At 31.9% G+C, this 24,098-nt stretch overlaps 1 protein-coding gene across 2 annotated transcripts; it reads left to right on the top strand.

Moving 5' to 3' along the window:
- Positions 1 to 7,051: 7,051 nt before the first annotated feature.
- Positions 7,052 to 11,720, top strand: LOC101250403 (protein NSP-INTERACTING KINASE 1). Of its 2 annotated transcripts, none has more exons than XM_004238950.5 (11): positions 7,052 to 7,584; positions 8,206 to 8,335; positions 8,465 to 8,536; positions 8,623 to 8,766; positions 8,869 to 8,940; positions 9,177 to 9,236; positions 9,331 to 9,431; positions 9,643 to 9,792; positions 9,879 to 10,220; positions 10,368 to 10,747; positions 10,937 to 11,720. In XM_004238950.5, exons 1-11 carry the CDS (start codon positions 7,491 to 7,493, stop codon positions 11,255 to 11,257), a joined length of 1,866 nt encoding a protein of 621 aa, XP_004238998.1. In that variant the 5' UTR covers positions 7,052 to 7,490; the 3' UTR covers positions 11,258 to 11,720. The 2 variants fall into 2 exon arrangements, with proteins under 2 accessions (XP_004238998.1, XP_025886839.1); XM_026031054.2 differs by lacking the exon at positions 7,052 to 7,584 and adding an exon at positions 8,033 to 8,052.
- The last annotated feature ends 12,378 nt before the right edge of the window (positions 11,721 to 24,098 follow it).

Below are 24,098 nucleotides of genomic sequence, written 5' to 3'. Positions count from 1 at the left end.
TCATACTCATTAAGAAAATAATAAACACAAATCTTTTTTTATAAGTCACTCTTATTTATTAAATGTTTTTAGTATTAAAAAGTGTTAGAAAAAATATATTTGTTTAATATCAAGAATATAATATAAAAATAATTGTCATTCTTAAATTTTAAAAATGACATTTTTTGAACTAAAATAACTAGTGTTAATTTAAAACGGATGGAGTATAGGACTATAGGTTAACAATTAATATCATTCAAAAACAATATTTCCTTCGTCCAATTTATTTGTCAACTTTTTCTTTTATAATTGTCCTTATTTACTTGTTCATTTTGATAAATCAAGAAAGGATAAAGTTTTTTTTTAATCTATTATACCCTCAATTAAATGACTAAAATGTAGAATTTTTCATTCATTTCATAATAATAAGGACAAAATGGTAAACTCACTACATCATTAATTATTTTCTGAATAGGTGTGTTAATTTAAAAATGAATAAGTAAAAGAAAAAAGGATAAAAAATACCCTTAAACTACTTGAAATATCTCATATATACCTCTAAACTTTATTTCGGCTCAAAACTACCCTTTCCGTCATACTATTGGATCAAAAGTACCCTTCTTATTTACGAAAGTTGTTAAATGCCATGTGGATGCCATATGGATGCCACATTGCATGCCCATAGGATTTTACTGCCACGTAGACTAAATAGAAAAGGTCAAAAATATCCTTAAACTATCCGAAATAGCTCCATATTTACCCTTAAACCATATTTTGGCTCAAAACTACCCTTTCCGTCAAACTATTGGATCAAAAGTACCCTTCTACTCAATAGAAGTTGTTAAATGCTATGTGGATGCCACATTGCATGCCAATAGGATTTCACTGCCACGTAGACTAAATAGAAAGGGTAAAAAATACTCTTAAACTATTCGAAATAGCTCATATTTACCCTTAAACTATAATTTGGCTCAAAACTACCTTTCCCGTCAAACTATTGGATCAAAAGTACCCTTCTTATCAATAGAAGTTGTTAAATGCCATGTGGATGCCACATTGCATGCCAATAAGGTTCCACTGCCACATAGAATGTTTGACCAAGGTCAATGTGATGATGATCATGTCCATATTGCACGTGTATTTAGAACATTCTACTAACCTTATGATAACTTTTCTCTTTATTAACCAAAAATATCGTAAGTTATAAATTTTCTTTTCAATATTTCTTCCATGTTGGAGGTTTTTGGAGGTGGGTGCATCATTTCATAAAATATATCAACTTGTAAAACTTTATATATATAATTAGAGCTGTCAAAATGAATTTAGCCTATGGGGTCAGTATAATTTTAGGAAAAATTAGTAAACTAATCAAAATAAATAACATATTTAGTAAAAATATCCATACTATATAAATATTAGCAATAATGTCAAAAATGTCATTATTTTAAAAAATTTATGTGTCCCAATTTTCTTCCTATTTTATCTCTTTTTTTCAATTAATTCTATATATCTTTCTTTAAAAAAAAATAATCATTCTCTCTCATATTTATCTTTTCAAATTGTTAAATCTCTCTCCTATTTAATTTTTTTTTCTCTCTTATGGTTATCTTTTCTGATTTTCCTCCAACATTCAAGTTGCAAATATTTTTTTGCCATATATTTTGGTTGTTTTTTTAATCCAAAATTGAATCAACAAGAATCCCTTTGATTAAGGTATCTTTATCCTATTTTCAGATTTTTTTTTTAATTTTATTTTTGTTTAAATCTTAAAAGAATGTTGTTTGTATTTTTTAATTTCCGTTATGATTTACTCTCAAATGGCTGAATCCAAGAGGCTTACTAGAGGTATTTATCTAAATCAACCAATTTCTGGTGATTTTTCATCATTTAATTTATTTATTACTTAACAAATAGTGTATAATGTATGATCCGCTGCTAAAATGAGGGAAGAATGAGGGTAAGAACATTTACAAGACTCATTGGTGTGCAAAACCTTCCTCAAATTTAGAACGCAAATGTAGAATCTTTGTCTACTCGTGAGGATCTTGAAAAAGACGACGAAGATCGGATAGTTGTCGAACAATTTTCTATTAGTTTGTTTTGTATTTATAGTTCTTTTTTAGAATTTGGTATGCTTTCTTAATTTGTATTCAAATCACTATATATACTATCAATATTTGTATTTATTAAAAATTTCATGTTGCATGGTTTATGAATCTTGTATTTGTCCCTAATTTGTATTCATCCAAATGTATGTCAACTAGTTATGTATTTTATTTATAAGAAAAACAATTTTCTATTAGTTTATTTGTATTCGAATACAAATACAAATAACAGACATATTGGAATGAGTACGACTTAGAAAAGGAAACAAGATTTTGAAAAGAAAAATAAATATACAGTGAAAAATATATACGAATACAAATGTATTTCTTAAATAGCTACATTTTATTTGACAATACATATTGGAATGAATACAAACTAATAAATGTATGTCAACTGAATTTGACATTTTTTTCTAATTTGTATTTATTCTAAAGGTATGTCAACTAGTTATGTATTTTATTTAAGAATGAGTACAACAAATATTCAATTATTTCTTTTCAATTTTATATTTCATTCACTTTTTCATCATACTAATTTTTTGTATTTTATATATTATTATACAAAATTCTAAATAAAAACTAGAATAAATAGAAATACAAATAAAATACATATTGAAATGAATACATACAAGATTTTTGAAGAAAAAAATAACTATATAGGGAAAAAATATATGAAAATACAAATATATTTCTTAAATGACTATATAGATAAATTCGGCATACCTATTGGAATGAATACAAACTAATAAAAGACTATAATAAATATAAATAGAATATATTGTGGAATGAATATAATTTTAAAAAAGGTAAAAATTCTGAAGAAACAAAAAACAAAATTTAAATTTTATTTGAAAATGTAACTGATGAGAAAATTAAGGATGCTTGCCTTTTTTTTGAAATATTTCCCCCCTAAATTTTCTCCTTTTTGTTATTAAATAATTATATTCTTTAAATAAAAATAAATAATAAAAACATAAATAAGATACATAACAAACTAAAATGACATTTTTACTAAATATTGAAATTGTTGCTAATGAGTCCTCTTAAATGCTAAAATATTGACATTTTGAAACATTTCCCTTAATTTTATTCGTTATTAAAGTAGAATTGAGATCGGATTGTTTAAGCTCATTTAAAATTAGGACTTATAAGCCGAGTTCATATAAATTCTTGGCCCTTGAGGCTTGATTAGGGCTATGCGGGGATCGGTTAATGGGCCAAAACTTTTTATTCAAGTGTAATTTATAATAATCTCACTAGTATATAATATAATTATTTGAATACACATTATGTTGTAATATTATGAATCTTCATACCTAGATATATATATTTCAGATATAAGGACTCAAAATTAGACTAATTTGTTCTAGATACAGTTTATCCAAGTAGATTTGCATGTATGTAGGATACATATATAAATCTCGCGCCTTCGCCCCTCCCATCTTGCTTGTGACTCTCTTATCTCACTCGCGTATCTGGCATGCGAATACATGCTAATTTCACTAGATTTTTTGCTAGTGGTACTGAAACAACACCATTGTTTGTCATATTTGATGATTTGAAAATCTTCTTGTTTACTTAATATATAAAATTATAAGTTTGAAAATAAAAAATAAAAAATAAAACAGGGGCTAGCCCGCCCCAGCCCTCAGCCCCTTCTAGGGCTAGGTTGGTTGAGTATTTTTAGATCTTACCAAATGAAGGATCTGCCCCGTACTAACCCTTTAAATTTGATCTGTGAAGACTTAGATAAAAACTGAATCGACTCTTTTTGACGACTCTAAGTATAATAGATAAGTAGGTGTATAAATCCATTTTGGAGCAATTTTTAAGAAGATTAGATTGATGAGTCACAAAGTTCAGATTGACAATCACGAATTTCAAACATGTTTTGATTTTGTTTAATACTTAGCTTGATACTCATAAACTTCAAATATTTTTATGTATAATGACTTGTTCATTTCATCTTGATTATCAAATTAATTATGAAAATCCCACTCAACTTCACATAATTAAAAATTATAATTGGTTAAAAAATAAAAAAGCAAAAGCTAAAGCAAAAAGTTAAAGTTGGTAAATAATTAGTCCAATAAAGATATCAGGAGCCATTACATCACAAATCTCGAGCTTATCTCGAGATTCTAACCTTTTTTGGCATCATTATGTCTTTTTTTATTTTTTTAAAATCTAACTAAAAATATATACTCATCTTTTTTCCTAATTTGACAACTTCCTTTTTGTTTTTTCAAAAAAAAAAAATTGTAAATGAAATTAAGATAAATGAATTAAAACTTGAATAGTAGTCAATTTTCATCATGCCTCTTGTCGATATAATCATATTTTAATTATAGTATTTTTGTTATAATAGTAGTAATTTAGAAAAATACAGTAAATAAAAAGATTTTCTCACGGTGATTTATATTATTATAAAAATTTACAATAAATTTACGAAGACTTTAGATAATATAATCGTGCATAATATATACACTCCAAGTAATGTTATTATGCGAAATAGACTAAATCCCCAAGTTGTTTCGAAATAGCTTTCATCAACATATTCTACCAAAAATAGAAGAATTTTCTTTTAAATCTTTGATACCTAGCCTTCATATATCAACATTATATTATTCTTCACAAAAATTGAAAGGGAACATTTAGAAAAAAGAACTTTCATTTCACTTCCAAAGTCAAACCCTTTAATTGTTCCCACCACAAAGGCCATAACTATAAGACTTAAAAATAAGTCGTAAATTAAATTCAGATAAATAAATAAAAATATAAATAGTAACTAATAGAATGAATATCGTTAATTTTCACTATGCCTCTTGTCGATGTGGTCATATTAACAATGTTATTGTTGTTGTGATTAAAAAAAAAGCACAACAAAAAATGTCTTTCAAATGATGTTCTCACAACAATTTATATTACAAAAATTGATAACGAATTTACGAAAATTTTAAATAACGCGAACGATTGTGTTATATAGGCTTCAAAGTAGTGTATTTATATGAAATAAACTAATCACCAAATTGCTTCGAAATAGCTTTCATCAACACATTATTATACACTAGTATAGATAGATTTCTTCTTAAATTTTTTTGACAGCCTTCATAAATTAGCATTATTCTTCTAAAAAATTGATGTGGAATATTGAGAAAAAGAAATTTAAAGATCCCCACTTCAATTCCAAAGTCAAATCCTCCCCACCCACAACTATAAAGCTTATTTTGATAATAGATATTGAAAAAAATATTCTCTTGACTAAAGTATATATTTTTTCATAGCTTTTGTAATTGTCAAATGTATTTGTTATAAGGTAAAATAAATCAAAAGTTATAAGATACACTTATTTCTAATTTTTAAAGATAATTTCACAACACATAAACATTAAATTTTGCGTTTGTAACAGGATATAAAGTCATGATTTCAAATTAGCATATGAATATGTGATTTAAGATCATGATGTTCAATTCAAAATTCTAAAAAAATAAATAATAATTTGAGGGCCATGTTATATTTTTAAATTTGATCTATAAGTGTATATTTTGTAAAAACACAAACCAATTATTTTAGATTTTGCCAAAATAGAAAAACAAGAAGACTTATGATTGGTCGGAAGAGATTGTCTGTATTATGTGAAACATTAGTATTAAGAAATACTAGTTATTACTATTGTTGACTGGTGAATCCTTATAATAAAATCATGTGTATTTGAAATTAGTTTGTTATCATGAACATTTATTACTATTATTGACCGGTGAATCCTTATAATAAAATCATGTGTATTTGAAATTAGTTTGTTATCATGAACATTTACTTATAAAGGAACATGGAGTTATGTTGCGATTCGCCGATGCCTAAGGATATTTTGATATTTTGTTTTTGGATTATGTACTATGATTTGCTCATCTGCTAACATTATATAAAAATTTGAAGAAGTTCAACAATCTTCACAACTAGTTAGATTTTCATGTTTATAACAAAAATACAATATAAAAAATTCAAATGTCATGTCTAAACAAAACTTTGTAAAAGAGATCATATTTCGTACAAATTGCTTGACGCCCAGGTACGTTAGATTTTTATGCATAGAGTAGTCGTAAATTCCTACTTATCGTGTAATTATGAAGTTAATAGTGAGAGATATGTGTGGACCTATTCGTACACCGAGTAAAATTCGTAAAAAATTCTAACCTTAATTCATGATTCCATAGTGTATGTCCAAACGAGCCTTTAGTTTGATTAAACCTTTTGTAAATATATCCCAAATATCTTCGAAAGTAATCGAAGATAGTTATTCACCTGAAATATGTCATCTCCTTTAGTTATATACATCATCCTTAATGAAAATATGTATTGATGTTCTGCAATAATTAAAGAAGATGACATATTTTAAGTGATTAACTAATCTATATTTTAATAAAAACACCTATAATTTATTTTAATCATTTGAATTGAAAATATCTAAAGAAAAACACTTTTGTTATCATGCATTTAAATATTTAATAAAAACACATCATAATTTAAGTTGCTAGATGAAATTTGCTGACAAATTTAAAAAGCTATCGATATATTTAGCAAAAATTTGTATGCCAAGCAAAAGATATTCTCTTTGGATATACTCGAAATAATAAAAATCAATCAATTCTTTTCCCTCTAATGAATTCATTGATTATTTTTTCACATTTGTATCCTAGGGAAATACTATCTTATGATACTGAGAAATTATTATATTTTAGTATATGTCTGCACATAAATCCATGAATTGTTTCTCCTAAAATAACAATTTTTTTTTTTACAAAATTTCAGAGGGAATATTAGATTCCTTGTTTGTTTAATTTAAAGCAATCCCAATAAGCATGTCCTACTTACCTCAACTTACCACATGACCCACAAAAAGAATTTTGCACAATAAAAATATTTAATAATATTTATCATTTTAGTGATTAACAGTCATATTCTCAAATACCCTTTAGCATTTCTTGAAAAAATAAAATTTTGAAAAAAAATTCTTAACCAATGAATGATTAAAGGTATTTTCCTGTTTTTTCAATACCTTTATGAATTTTTCCTTTTTATATATTTGTTGTTTGCTTTACTGAACTAAAGTGGCTGGCATGTTGTTTTTGCTCTCACTTTTTTACCACCAAAAACCTCTGTTTATTTTTTTTTTTGTTTTTTTGAAAGAGTCTGACATAAAGCTGTTTGAAACTTTGAGTGAGTGAGTGAGTGTAAGTTTTCTGTAAAAATGAAGCAGCAAAGCATGAGGAATTGTACCATTTTCCAATGATTTGTTCTTTTTTATTTTTATTTTTTGAATAAAAACTAAGTCCCAAATTCTTCTTTTATAAAAAAAGATCTCATTTTTACTCTTTGTTTAGCTGTTTTCTTGAAGTTTTAAGACAAATGGAAACAAGAAGTGTTTTTGGTTTTGTGGTGTTGTTCAGTTTCTTGGTTTACTCTAATGCTATGCTTACTCCTGGTGGTGTTAATTATGAAGGTTAGTTCTTGTTATTTTTAATAAAGATTGAAACTTTGAGACATTTTTGGAATGAGATTGATCATATTAGCAAATATCAAGAAGTTAAAAGTATTCTTATACTCTTGTAGGTGTTACTTATGAAGGTTAGTTTTTATAGTTTTTTTTTTCATAAAGATTGAAACTTTATGACTTTTTTGTTGAAATAATCATATGGGGTGGGGTGTCTGAAAAATTTGAAAGGAATGAGATTTTGATCAAATTTTAGAAATTTCAAGAATTTAAAAATATGTTTTCCCCTGTTGGTGTTACTTATGAAGGTTAGTTTTTATGGTTTTTCTCATAAAGATTGAAACTTTATGTCTTTTTTGTTGAAATAATCATATGGGGTGTTTGAATATTTTGAAAAGAATGTGATTTTGATCAAATTTTAGAAATTTCAAGAATTTTAAAAATATGCTTACTTCTGTTTTGGAGTTAATTATGAAGGTTAGTTCTCATAAAGATTGAAACTTTTGAAACTTTTTTTGTGAAAAACTTATATGGGGTTTCTGATTTTTTTTTTTGAAAAGGAATGAGATTTGAACAAATTAAAAAAATTTAATCTTTTTTTAACTTTGTTTTTATGTTGATTTTGGACAGTGCAAGCTTTAATGGAGATCAAGAACTCATTACATGATCCACTTGGTGTTTTGAATTGGGATGAAAGTTCTGTTGATCCATGTAGCTGGAATACGATCAGTTGTTCAAGTGATAAATTTGTCATTGGCTTGTAAGTATAACCGATTGTGCGGTATCTGCATTAGAACCCGACTAACAAAACCTTTTATATTCTTAATACTCGAAACCTCTAGTTAAGGATGACACTCTAGTTTTCTGATTGTGTCTAAAAATTGTGCAGGGCTTGTCCAAGCCAAAGTTTGTCTGGGAAAATATCACCATACATTCATAACTTGACTCACTTGAATCTACTGTGAGTATTTTAAATGATGAAAAAAATAATAAAATTTCAAATGATTGATTATTTGATTTATTACTTAAGACTTTATTTTTTAACAGGCTTCTGCAGAGCAATAATATAACAGGACCAATTCCAACTGAACTTGGAATGCTTCAGAAACTTAATACAATTGATCTTTCTGATAATCAACTCACTGGGAAAATCCCTTCATCTTTAGCTCAATTGAAAAGCCTTCAATACTTGTAAGCAAAGAAAATTTTAATGATTTTTGATATAAAAATGAGTTCTTGATTTATAAAAAGTTAATGATTATGTTTTTTTTTCCTTTTTGGATTCTGTTATAGGAGACTAAACAATAATAGTCTTACTGGAGCTGTTCCCTTGGAATTTTCCAATATGACTCAACTTACTCTTCTGTAAGTTCCTTAGCCTCATTTAGTTTTTTCATACTCGAAAGGGAGTCTCGGAGCAACAGTAAACTTGTCTCCTTGTGAACTATATAGGTCACACGTTCGAGTCAGGGTTAGGCTTTTCCCCGAACCCTGCATGAACGTGGAACACTTTGTGCACCAGACTGTTGTTTTTTTCCTAATTGCTTGCTGTTTTCATGAGTATATGTTGATGGGATTCTTGTTTTTTTCTTTTCTTCTAGAGACTTGTCTTTTAATAATTTGAGTGGTCCTGTGCCAAGGCTTCTAGCTAAAACATTCAAGTAAGTTTCTTGAACAATTCTTTGAATTCCATAATTTTTTTTCCCTTTGCTAAAGATTAGAGAAAATAAATCATTTTTCCTCTTATTGATGCAGCCTTTTGGGAAATCCTATTATATGTGCAACTGGAAAAGAACCAGAATGCAATGGGACAACAACATCCATGCCTTTGCCCTTCACTTTGAACAACTCACAAAGTAAGAATCTTGAATCATTCTCCTAAGTATTTTTTCGAGCCAGCTTGTGTGTCCCTCGACTATTCCACAGATCTTGGTTGTTGTCAAGTCTCCTTCTTTCAAAGTCGTTATGATTAACTACAACTCTATTATAAGTATTCATCATGAAGTCTTGGATTGTTTCTGTGTTGTCCTATTTACAACTGAAAAGTCTCTTGTTATAATATCTCAGATGCTCAGCCTTTTGGAAGATCTAAAACTCACAAAATTGCCTTAGCCTTTGGGACAAGTCTTGGATGCATCTGCCTACTAATTATTGGGTTTGGTATCTTTCTGTGGTGGAGACAAAAGCATAACAAGCAAATTTTCTTTGACATCAATGGTGAGTATGATATGCAGCTAAAGCCTATATTGCTCGAATCTCGAGATACTAATGATGTCTTGCTTCATGCTTGTTGATAATTTCAGAACAACATCATGAACAAGTGTGTTTGGGAAACTTGAGGAGGTTCCAATTTAGGGAACTTCAAGTTGCCACAAACAACTTCAGTAACAAGAAGATACTGGGAAAAGGCGGTTTTGGAAACGTGTACAAAGGTTGTCTTAGTGATGGCACAATTGTTGCTGTAAAAAGGCTCAAAGATGGAAATGCAATCGGAGGAGACAAACAGTTCCAAACAGAAGTTGAAATGATCAGCTTGGCAGTGCATCGCAATCTCCTACGTTTGTATGGGTTCTCCATGACACCAACTGAAAGGCTTCTGGTTTATCCTTACATGTCTAATGGAAGCGTTGCTTCTCGTCTCAAAGGTAACAGAAAGGAAACACATTCTTAGAGACCTAAAGATTATGCAAGTGTCCTTAACAAGAGTATGCTTACCTGTGTGACTAGGATAGTCGAACTAGTGGATCCAGATATCTGATTGTTGATTTCTCTCTTTCTGTTGTTTCTTGCAGCCAAGCCACCATTGGACTGGACTACAAGAAAAAGAATTGCATTAGGAGCTGCGAGAGGTTTACTATATCTACATGAGCAGTGTGATCCAAAGATTATCCACAGGGATGTGAAGGCAGCAAATATATTGCTCGACGATGACTGTGAGGCTGTCGTGGGAGATTTTGGATTGGCAAAGCTATTGGATCATCGCGATTCACATGTCACAACTGCAGTTAGGGGAACAGTAGGACATATAGCTCCTGAGTATCTCTCTACAGGACAGTCCTCTGATAAAACAGATGTTTTCGGGTTTGGAATTCTCCTGCTAGAGTTGATATCTGGCCAGAGAGCTCTTGAATTTGGTAAAGCAGCAAATCAGAAAGGTGTTATGCTTGATTGGGTAAGTATTACACATTCCAATATGTGACAAAACCCTCCATCTCAATTTGTCTTACTTTTCTTTTTAGTCTGTTTAGACAAAAAAATACCTATGACCATTCTATATCGAGTATGTTGACAAACAAAAAGAAACGGAGACTCTCTCAATTCTTGTTGGGGTTGATAATATCAATGTGCATATCTGTTGCAGGTGAAGAAGATTCACCTGGAGAAAAAGCTTGATTTGCTGGTGAGCAAGGACTTAAAGGACAAATATGATCGGATCGAGCTTGAGGAAATGGTACAAGTAGCTCTAATATGCACTCAGTATCACCCTAGTCATAGACCAAAAATGTCAGAAGTGGTAAGAATGCTCGAAGGAGACGGACTTGCAGAGAAATGGGAAGCTTCACAAAGAGCAGAATCTACGCGATGCAGAGCCAATGAGTTCTCGTCTTCAGAAAGATATTCTGATCTTACTGATGATTCTTCATTGCTTGTTCAAGCAATGGAATTATCAGGACCAAGGTGATGTAGATTATAAAAGATAGATAATTAGATGAAACAAAAAAAGGGCATCTGAGATAGAATGCTCAAGTAATATTGCTGTATGTTATTGAGCTTGTTTTTTTGTTTTCTTTTATTAACCGAGAAGTCCTCGAGGGTCAATAGTGCACTGTTCATAACTCAGTGGATGATAGAACCGCCCCTTTACTCTTCTCCAGTTATATACCAGACGCGGTAGGGTTCAATTGAGCTTGTATATATATGATTATATGGAAGCTGCATAAAGGAATGAGATATGTTCTGACTGTATAGGAAAAAGACTGATGTATGCACAACTGACCCCTCACCCCTTTTTTTCCCTCTTCATGTTTTGAGTGATAATTTTTCTAGGATGTGAAATTGTAACTTTGAGCTTGTAAGAATAATATTGTTGAAATTCAATTTCAGCTTATAAATATGTATATTGTATCATAATTCTCATCGAAAAATGTTGTTCAAAAGGATCATCTTTTCCATTCAAAAGGGATTTGATCGAATTTCATTCTTTCTCACTATTCAGAACAAGAAACATAAAAGCAGAGAGTTTGTGTTAACAATGAAGAATACAGTAAGTAAAGAAACAGAGAAGAAGAAGAACCTGAGAGAAGATCACATTTAAAGTTTCATTTTTTTTCCTTTTGCGAGTTTTATATGTAAATCGTCATGTGTTTTTCATTTTCTACCTAAAATTAGCCCGTGACAGTTCCAACTCCAAAGCCATGTCTTATTTCATAGATGAATCAATAACAAGAATGTCATGCAAAATCTTTGTTAGTTCTGCAACTACAATGCTTCAATTCGCCCGGGGAAACTTAACACACAACATAATTTCGAAATAAACATTAACTCAAGAACCCCAAATTGAGTGATGCTTCTTTGTAAGGAAGGAACATGTCCAATATACTTCTCGGTTTAACTTGGACTAATCCCTTAACAACCCATAAATATCCACTAACCAGACATAAAGTAAATTTCCACTCGAATCTTCAACCTCGCCTAAGGTAACTTCGAAATAAACAACCAAAGTCTTAAATCATACATCATTCAATAAAAAACATGCAATGTAAAAGCCATCTCTGTTTCCAAACAGAGTATTCAAAACATTCATCCAGGTTCCGAATTCTATGTTTCCAAGCAGATAAAATCTTTATAGTACCTTAAAGCAAAGGCAAAACACAGCCTTACTACTCCATCAACCAAACGTCTCGTTTCTGTTTGTACTTCCAAAACATTTTAACCAAAGATTAAGAAGGATTGTGATAACAATACTAATCAACAAGGTACACAACTTCTGCTTTAGATGATGCCCGTTGAAACTTTGTTATCTCCGCGAGTATGTTGAGAGATTTGTTAGTTTCCATTTGACGAGGCTTGATTACCATTTTCACCAGTGCTGGAGACTTTGCCAATAAAACCTTGATAAGCTGCATTTCAACCTCTTCTAATAGTACATCATAAAACTTAACTGTCCTCAAATGATTAAATGTGATGCCCAAAAAGCTTGCAGGAATCTCATCAACAACCTCCTGGGGCACAAATTCGAAATAATCTCCATCACAAAGGATACATTCCTAAGAAAAATGAAGAAGAAAACCATCAAGTCATTACATACAAATATAAAAACATGGAAAAGCTAGAGAGAAAAATAAACATAAGTGACAACCTCAATTTCAATTTCTTCCAAATTTGGAGAGCTCATCATCATGGAAAGAGAAAACCAAAGCTCAAAAAACTCTCCAAGAGTGATCCAAGAAATGAATAGGCGTTTCAGACAGTTAAGAACTGATGAAAGCGTGGTTGGTATAACTTTAGTTGATCCATTATCGACCTACGAATATGACAAAAATCATGATGACTGAAATTCCAAAAAAAAGTACAGATGAAAATGCATTACCATTAAGTAAAATGAAGAAACATTACCTAAAAAAGATCCCAGCTGAAACACTCGAGAGCAGGAATAGACGAAAAAATATTGACAAAATCATCTTCGTCCTCTAGAACTAATTCTCTAGGCGCATACAGAACATTGGAAAGAACAGGGACATTTTCAAGATGTATCAATTATATATCGCCATGAAAGACAAATGACCTTAGCTTAGGAGCATTAATACTCATGAGGTACGGATTGTCTATGTCTTTTAGCACCAAATCCTTAAGCAACGAGCAATTAGAGATCAAACTTTCAAATGTATCAGAAGATAACGTGATAGATTTCAATATTAGCCTAATCAACTTATTAAATCCCTTAAAGAAACATGGAAGCTGTATTTCACATTCCTTGAGATACAAATGCCTCAATGCTGAACAATTAAAAAAGAAGTTAGGCAACCTGTATGGAGGATAAGTAAATGGAAGTTTAAGGACAAACGTTGAAGATGATCAGTGTCGAGGGAAAAAATCAAACGATCAACATCAGGACACACTACTAGACTAATAATTTTGAGGGTGACCTTCAATTTTATTCCTCTATGAAACGTGAGGAAACTATCTAGACTTGGAATAAATCCAATGGTAGGGGATGTCAAGTCCTCGGGTGTTTTCCACACTGTTTGATCAAACTTCACATGTGGAATTCTCCAGCAAATATATTGCCAGTCCTTCGAAAGTGTACTAACTCTAACAACATCTCAAAAAGACAACCTACTTAGAATGTCATTGATTAAATAAATGTTAAGGTTGCTAAGTCAATCAGGAGAAGGTAAACTAAGTCCTTGTTCATCCGGAGGCATGACAATCTGTAGAAAGTAAACAAAAGTACGATAGGTAAGGTCAAAGTATACGCTACATGAACAACAAACAAACATGTCACAACTCTAAGATTAAAAGAAAAGGTGCATAGTAGGAGGCAAATGTAACCTTTTTCCATGTTTAAAAAATTCTAAAAGAAATTATTTGTAGTTGACATTTGCATTGATTTCTGTAATCTGCAACTCTTGATGTAAATTTGTTTGGCTTAGGTTAAATCAAACACATACAAAGTATTTTTGTATAGAATTTGAAAAAAACTTAGATGTTTAAATTAGTGATGTTATACTTCTTGTACTAGAAATTTATAGTATTGAGTGCTTACATCAAAATACTAAAGGAATGGCATGTGTTTGTTGTAACATTATAAATGAATAGATAATACTTAACACTTCCTTTAGCACTAAAAGTGTCATTTGGTAGTATATATAAAAATAGTTTGTATGAAATTTTAGTACAATGTTTGACCATAAATTTAACTTTGGTACAACTAATACTAGTATTACAATTAACCTCTTTTGGCATATATGACCCCAAACATTTGTTCTACGAGAAGCATAAAATATTAATTTAGTGAACTACACACTTAATTTCAATATTTTGGTGAAACATAAAAAAATACATCCTGAAATTTTAATTTATGTATAAGCTATTAATAAGAACACCAAAATCATGAGAAATAGTATTATTTTGTTCATTCAAATATTCATATCCAACCCCATAATCAAACCTAACACACACACACACACACACACACACACACACACACACCCACACCCACCCACACCCACGCACGCACGCACGCACGCACGCACGCACACACACACACACGCACGCACGCACACACACACGCACGCAAACCCCCCCACACACCCACCCACCTACACACACACACACACACACACACACATTAAGATCATAAAAAATAAAATCTTTTTTATCAAAAAGAAAGAAATAACTTGAATCTCACATTGAAATAAAAGTAATTAAAATTTAGGCTTCCAACTTATTTTTGACTTTAGACCACTAATTAGCTTGAGCCGTCACTGGGCTTACTTATCAATTATGTTTACTAACTAATGCTAAAATGTTTAATCAAGAAAGGACATATGTTGAATACTGATTAATTTTTCTCTTTCTTCATATTTTTTACTTGTTATTACTTTCAACACTCTCTAAGCCACCTTAACACCAAAAAGGTGTATTTATTACATTTCAAAATAGTTCTAGGAGGTATTAGGACATATAAAGAAAATGTGTATTCTTAAAATTTCGACCATAGTTCAAGGGAGTACTTATGCCTTTTTTCAAAAAATAAAAATAAAATAAATATTAACAAACTTGACAATGTTTTGTTAACCTCATGTTCAAACATTTTAATAATGACAACACTGACCAGGTTCTTGATGCAGGAAGTAAACAAGATACAACACAAGTACAAGGCTACAATCGGGATGCTCGCAGTGATCACACTAAGGATAGGCGCACCAGTTAAGAATGGAATGTAAATATTTGTTAAATCAGATCAAATATCACGACATGTGAAATCAGAGCCGCATTCAAGGAAAATCAATCAAGGATATCGAAGATAAAATAAAGGGATAATATTAAGGAAACATCATCATACCAATATTTACAAAGAGTACAAGATAAATCAACTTAAGGAAAGGATCAAATCACACACGACTATCAAGCCAAGACTCAAGATCCTCACGCAAGGAAAGAATTGATCTATCATGCACATATTTAATATGGACATGATTCAGCAGATCAATTACAAATGACTTAAGGATAAGATTAAAGATCCTTGATTCAAACACCCTTGGGTTTCTAATAAGAGCTTACACTATATAAAACCTCCTCTGCCAGTTGTGTGAAACACACAACTATTGGGCTATTGCCCATGTTCCAGCCAAAGTCCCATGGCCTAATCCTACTTGAAAAAAGATTGGAATAATTCTCTTTATTTGGTTTCCAATTCTATTAGGTAAAAGATTGAAATTGTAATCCTATTTGTAGTTGGTTTTGACTTTGTAAGGAAATGTACAACTCTATAAATAGAGGATAGTCTTGAGAGAATAATTCAATTGCTCATTGATATTTTCTTTGAAAGTCATTAGAACATAAGAGAGGTTTTTGAGAGAGTTTTCAACAAGAGAAAAGAGAGAAGGAAAAGGGTTATTTTGCTGTAGTCTTTTTCTACGACCACCAATATTCAAATCTTGTTTCCCGATAACTAACCGTTGGATCATGCTGAAATTTGGACTGAGTGTTCTTGACATTTTGGTGGTTGATTTGAATGGTGGAGATCGAATTCGGAGGTCAGCCAGATCCTGTTTTAGTTCTCGAACAGAAGCTGAGTTTAAGTGGTGTTTCTTTTTATTTATCTTTTGTTGGTGTAGCTACTGTTTGTTCTTTTTTTGGCACTTTTTGTGTAGCCATTAGAAGAATATTTTTAACCCTCTTATTGGTATAATCCAGCCATTCAGATCTTGTCGATCCCGTGGTGGTTACCTTTGGTTTGAAGGGTTTTTCCACGTTAAACTAGTGTTTTTTATTGTTAGATTTTCGGTTTCATCTTTTCGTCACAATAACTGGCAACATAGCTAAAGTTATATAAATGGAGGGGAATATGAGCAAGAATTTATATCTAAACATAAGAAACTACAACATATAGAAAAGCAATATGAAAGATCTATTGTTCGTGAATAAGATGCATCTTTCGGGTTTTTCTACTCATAAACCCGAGAATGTGACCGATGAAAATTGGGAATTTGAGCACTAACAAGTATGTGGATATATAAGACAATGGGTTGAAGATAATGTTCGTAACCATATTATGAATGAGACAAATGCTAGAACATTGTGGGAAAAGTTAATGACACTTTACGCTTCAAAAGCTGGTAATAACAAGTTGTTGTTGTTAAAGAAATTGATGACCTTTAAATACAAGGAGGGCGGTTCTATTCTCTATCATATAAATGATTTTCAGGGTATTCTTGATCAGCTATCAGGATGGGTATTAATTTTGATGATGAAATACAAGGACTTTGGCTTCTTAATACTCTACCGGATTCTTGGGAAACTCTTTATGTTTCTTTAACAAATTCTACCACTGGTGGAAAGGTGACTATGAAATATGCAAAGAGTGGTGTGTTGAATGAAGAGGTTAGAAGAATATCTCAAGACATATCTTTACATTCAGATATTCTATATACAGAAGATCGAGGGATACATAAGACAAGAGACCCGAGGAGTAGAGGTAAAAGCAGAAGCAAATAAAAATTCAAGAATCCAAATATTATATGTTATAATTCTGGAAAGAAAGGACATTTTAAAAGATTTTGCAAACAATTGAAGCAAGATCTTAAAGAAGGGAAAAAGGAAGAAAACAATGAAAATAATGTTGTTCCTGTTTTCCCAGATGACCTTCTCTTCGCTTGTGATAAAGACGTTATCAATTTTGTATCTCAAGATAAAAGTTGGATAGTAGATTCTGGAGCCATATCACATGTCATACCAAGAAAAGACTTCTTTTCATCTTATACTTCTGTTAACTCTGAGGTGTTAAAGTTGAGTAATGCTGGTGAGGTTAAGGTGTTCGGTATTGGCACTGTTTGTTTGAAAACCAATACTGGTTCAATGTTGATACTTTAGAATGTCAAGCATGGTCCAGACATTCCCTTAAATTTGATCTCTGTAGGACAACTAGATGATGATAACTATCATAATGACTTATTCAATGGACAATGGAAGCTCACCAAAGGCTCATTGATTTTAGCTCGAGGAAGAAAACATTCAAATTTATACGTGACACAAGGATCGATTCTTGGTGACTCTATAAATTTGGTGTAGAGCGAGGCTTCATCAGAATTGTGGCATAAAAGGCTTAGTCATATGAGCGAGAGGGGGATCACCTATTTGGCTAAGAAGAATTTTCTTGCTGGTATTAAACTAGCAAAGGTGAAAAGACGTGTTCATTGCTTAGCAAGGAAATAGAAATGAGTTTCTTTTCACATTCATCCTCCTTCGAGAAAGTTTGAGCTATTGGAGCTAGTACACTCAGATTTGTGTGGTCCTTTTAAAGTGAAGTCAAAAGATGGTGCACTTTACTTTTCTAATTTTATTGATGATCGTTCTCGCAAGATTTGGGTATATTCTTTAAAATCCAAAGATCAAGTGCTTGATGTGTTTAAATAGTTCAAGCCTTATCTAAGAGACAAATGGGAAAGAAATTAAAATGTATTCGCACTGCTAATGGTGGTGAGTATATTGGTCCCTATGATAACTACTGCAAATCGCAAGGAATTCATCATCAAAAGACTCCTCCAAAGACTCCTCAATTAAATGGTTTGGCAGAAAGGTTGAACAAAACTCTAGTTGAGAGAGTTAAATGCGTGCTTTCAGAGGCTAAACTTCCAAATTCATTTTGGGCTGAAACACTTACCATTTTTGCTTATGTTATCAATTTGTCTCCTCTTTTTGCTTTGGGTGGTGATGTTACAAACGAAGTTTGGTTTGATAGGGATGTCTCTTAAGATCACTTGAAAGTGTTCGGGTGTAAAGCTTCTGTGCATGTTCCAAAAGATCAGAGGTCGAAATGGGATGTTAAAAATAAGCAGTGCATCTTCATTGGTTATGGTCAAGATGAGTTTGGATATCGCTTTTTATAATCCAATTGATAAGAAGCTCATTAGAAGTCGTGATGTTGCGTTCTGTGAAGATCAAACTATTGAAGATATTGACAAGACTGAGCAACTAGATTCTCATGCTGATGAGAGCTTAGTTGATGTTGATCCAATTCCTATTACTGATATATCTTCTGCACATGAGGGAACCCAAGGTAATGATCCAGATAATGATCAGAGTGTAGAACATATAATTGTTCCTACTGACGATGTTGTGGTTGATAATAAACCAACTCATGGTGAGATGATCACTTCAGATGCTCCAGAAACCTCTTGTAGAATATCTACTAGAGAGAAGCGGAGCTCAACACGTTATTCTCATGATGAGTATATTTTATTGACTAACATGGGAGAACCTGAAGTTTATGATGAAATCATGTTAGATACTCATAGAGATAAGTGGAAAAAACTCATCGTAGACAATCATGAGTTTTGTAGAAGTGTGGCAGGCAGGAAGCCTGTCAAAAGTTACTTCACTTAAAGTCCATTTGGCCCCTTGGCTGGAGGGTGAGTTTGTTGGGCTATTTCCCATGTTCCAGCCAAAGGCCCATGGCCTAATCCTACTTGAAAAAGAATTGGAATTATTCTCTTTATTTGGTTTCCAATTCTATTAGGAAAAGGAATGGAATTGTAATTCTATTTGTAGTTGGTTTTGGCTTTGCAAAGAAAAGCACAACTCTATAAATAGAGGATGATATTGAGAGAATAATTCAATTGCTCATTGATGTTGTCTTTGAAAGACATTAGAACATAAGAGGGGTTTTTGAGAGAGCTTTCAACAAGAGAAAAGAGAGAAGCAAAAAGGTTCTTTTGCTGTAGTTTTTTCTTCGACGAGTAACATTAAAATCATGTTTTCTGATTAACTAACTGTTGGATAGGGATCAAATTTTGATTGAGTGTTTATGACATCTTAGTGGTTGATTTTAACGATGGAGATCGAATTCGGAGGTCATAAAGATTCTATTTTAGGTCCCGAACAGAGGTTGGGTTTTGGTGGTGTTTCTTTCTATTTATCTTTTGTTGGTGTAGCTATTGTTTGTTCTTTTTTGGCACTTGTTGTGTATCCATTAGAAGAATATTTGTAACCCTCTTATTTATATAGTGAAGCAATTTGGATCTTGTTGATCCAGTGGTTGTTACCTTCGGTTTGAAGGGATTTTTCACGTTAAACTTGGTGTTCTTTATTGTTAGATTTTTGGTTTCATCTTTTCATCACAATAACAACTTCAGTTGAACTTATTTGTAATCTTTTTTCATATTTGACAAAGCTTTGTATGCAAAGAGTGAACATTTTTAAACAAAAAGAGAAGGAAAGATTAAGGGAGTAACATTGCGCGGTAAGCTCCCATCTCAAATCTCAGAATCTGTCTCTCTTTTTTACTTTTTGTGGTCTTGAGATTTTTGATGAAACAGTTCGCCTGTTCTATGCAAATATCTGCATCTCACCTAACAGTGGTGAGTTAGAATCATTGGTGCTCGGTAAACACTTTATCATCAATGAGAAGTTATTCGAAGATATGTTTGGTACTAAGTTCTCTGGGGTAATTCCATAAATGAACGGAACATGGACTGATAACTTTGAATTTTCTCTAGATGGTGAAAAACGAGTCGTGGTTAAACCCGACACTCACATTTCTAACTTTGGGCCCTTATCTGTATGTTTTGAGAATCATATTCTCACACATATCATGGCCACAACTCTTATTCTCAGGAAGGGCTCCTTGAGTAATATCTCTACTCGTGATGTATTTGTTCTCTACTTCCTGCTTAAAAAATACCGCATTATTAACTGGGCAGAATGGTTCAAGGCGTATATGTGGTAAAGTGTTGAAGACTTGAATGTCTCGACAAGTCTGCCCTATGGCTTGCTTATCTCGAGGATTATTGTGAGCAGTCTTGTGGATCCTTTTATGTTTACCCCAACTCTTATAAATGCAACTTATGATTCTCACACTTTTTCTAGTATGGGGTATGTGCAGGTTGGTGAAAAGTGGGTAAAAAAGGACTCAGTTAAAGCTCGGGCGGATTCTCCTGAACCCTAAAAAACTCGGTGGATTTCACCGCTCTTTTATTGCTGGACAATGAGGAGGTCAAAAATAGACATTTAGCTGTAGAACGAAACTTGGAGACCCTTCATGATGCTGTGGAAAGGTATTTTTTTTACAGAAAGACTCTAACACTGATAACGATAAGTTGCGCATTGCCATGAAAATGATTAAGCAGAAAGGTATCTCAATGGTAAATCGCTTGATCCAACAAGTTGACTCTCTGAAGAGTGGAGTGAACCCCTCCAACAATGAGCTTGCTGTTACAGTTCATACCGCATACTCCAATCTTCTATGGAATGTGTAATGTTCGTACAACACCTTCTGTGAGTAAGTGAATAACTCCCTCAAGTACTTTTGGGTTGGTCATTAACTCTACTGGCTGAACCTTTACTGTTTGCACTAACTTTCAATAAGGGCATGTACCTCTCTATCTCTTGGACTACTGATTTCTTGTATTTTTGAGTCTTAGACTACTCCAGTATCTGCTGTCTTTGTTTTAATCTAGTATGCTTTTCGCAATTCTTTTATATTATTAAAAGCGGGAGAAAACAAATCTATCTTTCTTACCGCTCCGTGAGATGGGGGAGATAAGACAGGGAGAGCTGCATACATCGATGAACTAAGACATGAAACCTCATGGAAGTACAATTAAATTTCTCTAAATAATTGATTGTCAAGATTACTATTAAAATTGTGATCAATCTTATCATTATAAAAAGGGAAGATAGTTAACTCCTTAGAGTTAGTTGATTTTGAAAATAGACACTTAATGCGTTGATCTCAATTTTCGTAGGTCACAAATTCAAAAAGGAAATCATCAGCGCAAACGACTTCAAGAAGGAAAATATTTGCTTGAAGTTGCAAAGTAGCATTGAAAAGGCAAGCCTCAAATCTAAGGGACAAAAGAAGGAAAGGAATATATGGTTGATCAACATATAAATGAAAGTCTAAATGAAGTAGAGTACTTGCACACTTTGCAGAGATCACAACCGAATCATCAAGAAAGGAAAGAGACATGAATCAAACCACAAGATAAAAAGTATGTTGATCATACAAGGAAAAGATCAAACCAGAAAAATGAAAGCAGAAGAAGCGATTTACTTCATGGATACAGATCAACTAAATCGCCTCAATGAAGGACTCCCTAAATTGATCCTTGATTGAGATAAATCCCTTGTGGTTTTCCTTACAAGAGCACATATCATCATCAACATAAACCGACCTATATTTGTAGTGTACAGTATGCAACTTTACTTGAGCTTAGCCATTAGTTTTATTTTGTCTTTCATAAAGTTTCGTAAACACGTGAGTGATACAATTGAATAAAAAGAGAAAAGAAAGAATCTAAGTTTAGGTATACAGGTTGAGGTAGTGTCAAGGTAGAAATTTGATTTGCATATGAGACATGATAAAGTTTCAAATTTCTATAACACGAAGATCTCTTCAAATATCTTAAGGAAAACCCTTAAATCCCAAGGGGACTGGACTAGACACAACATTGGTGATCCGAACCAGGATAAAACCTTTTGTGTCAGTTATTTACTGCAACTTTCTGTTATTGTTTATCTTCCTACAAACTTGCAGGTAAGTCGACTATCGATTACTGGTAGTTTACTAAGTGAATTTTAAATATAACCCTCCTGGCCAATATCACAATAAACTTAAAAAGAAATAAGGGCTTTAGCTAGATTCAAACCCTAGTTTTGTTGGTGATTTCTCTAGCACAGGATAGCTCTACACTCATTAAAAGTGCGCTGTGAATTATATCTTTTTTTTGCCTGAGATAGATATACATATATATGCACCCACACATATGAATGTGGGTACGCCTTTCACAACAAGATAAAGTTACTTCACGAGTGAAAATCATTAGTGCAAGTTTTAGGCTCTGATACGGCATGTAAAAACACAAACATTTATGCTAATAAAGAAATTAATATATTTACATACCAGGATTTTGAACGAGCGTATCTGAGGGAGCAAACGAAATCAATCTCCCTTTGCCCTATCTTACGCTATTGTAACTTTCGTGATTGAATTGAGTGAAGATTTTAACCCTAATGAATAGAAAATGACCAATTTAAAGGATTCTACTAAAAATGTTATTATTTTTGTTGCGCAACATATAATCTAATGAAATGATGTAATATATTTAATTATTAAAATAAAATAAAAATTATATGGTACAACTAATTTATGATATGTAATTATTATATTAGTAATATTAGTAGCGAATGCTTAAAATAATTACTATTTATAGCTAATATTTTTATTTCATAGAAAATAGTAAATACACACAACTAGCTACTATTTGGCTTTAATATTAGACATTTCTAGGCTAATCTTCATTTGCTCAGATAAATCGCGACTTATCCAAAAGATGATAACTATTTGGTAGTTTTTGATTAGTTTTCATGTATTAGTGTATTTGTTTCAAAGATTTTTCTTCTATTTTAATCTCAAGCATTGTTACGGATGGTAATTGAGCGAATTAGATCAGTTTTAGTCAATCATATTGTGTCAAGATAACAAACGGTTCAAGATCCAATTCAAACTGAATTAATTGGATCAATATGAATTGAGCCAAAAAGGAGCAGATAATGAGTCAAGACTCAACTCAACTCAATTTTCACCCAGTTTAATTAATTTTTTTTAAAAATATTTTAGTACACAATAACATTATTGATAAAATTATTTTATGGATATATGTAAAGAATTATACTACACAACCTCCTACTTCTTCATTAGGGATGACAATGGGGCGGTGTAGGGTGGGGGCGGTGCAGGTTGAGATTAACCTACAAACTTTTTAATCGCCCCGCCCCGCATAACAAAACTTTTCATTTTTAACCCGCCCTGCCCCACCCTACCCCACATAGACCTGTCCCGCATGAACTCGCCCTGCATAATTTTCATAATATTTTCTTTTTTCTTAGTTATGTTTGATACTAAAAATAAAATTCATAAAATAAATTCATTTTTTCCTTAAGTTGTATTAATTTAATAGGATAGTGACTTTAAATTTTATGTTTTAGAGGTCAATTGAGAATCATGCAAGAAATTGTATTATTTTCAATGACCATTTTCATTTATAATCTTGAATATTTTAGTAGCTTTAATGAATTTATCTTAATTAATAATGTTCTATCATTCTATGACATGTAAGAAGTTAAAATTAAGTTTGAACCCACATAAAATCACATATACCCGCAGCCCACCCTGACCCACATTAATTAAAAAAGAAATCCACTTCAACCCGCCCGCCCCACATAACCTTAAGCCCTCTCCGCCTCACATACCCTTAAACCTATCCTGCCCCGCATCCGGTTCGCCTTATTGCCATTAT

The sequence above is a fragment of the Solanum lycopersicum genome, chromosome 5 (genome assembly GCF_036512215.1).
Source record: "Solanum lycopersicum chromosome 5, SLM_r2.1".
Classification (NCBI taxonomy): Eukaryota; Viridiplantae; Streptophyta; class Magnoliopsida; order Solanales; family Solanaceae; genus Solanum; species Solanum lycopersicum.
The sequence above is the reverse complement of the archived record's forward strand: the minus strand, read 5'-3'. Positions and strand labels throughout refer to the sequence as shown.

Excerpts from the sequence above, each read along its gene's own strand:
- LOC101250403 (XM_004238950.5), top strand. The coding sequence starts at position 7,491 with ATGGAAACAAGAAGTGTTTTTGGTTTTGTGGTGTTGTTCAGTTTCTTG. Across the intron at positions 9,237-9,330 it reads CTTCTAGCTAAAACATTCAA|CCTTTTGGGAAATCCTATTA; the intron begins GTAAGTTTCTTG and ends TTATTGATGCAG. Across the intron at positions 10,221-10,367 it reads CGTTGCTTCTCGTCTCAAAG|CCAAGCCACCATTGGACTGG; the intron begins GTAACAGAAAGG and ends TGTTTCTTGCAG.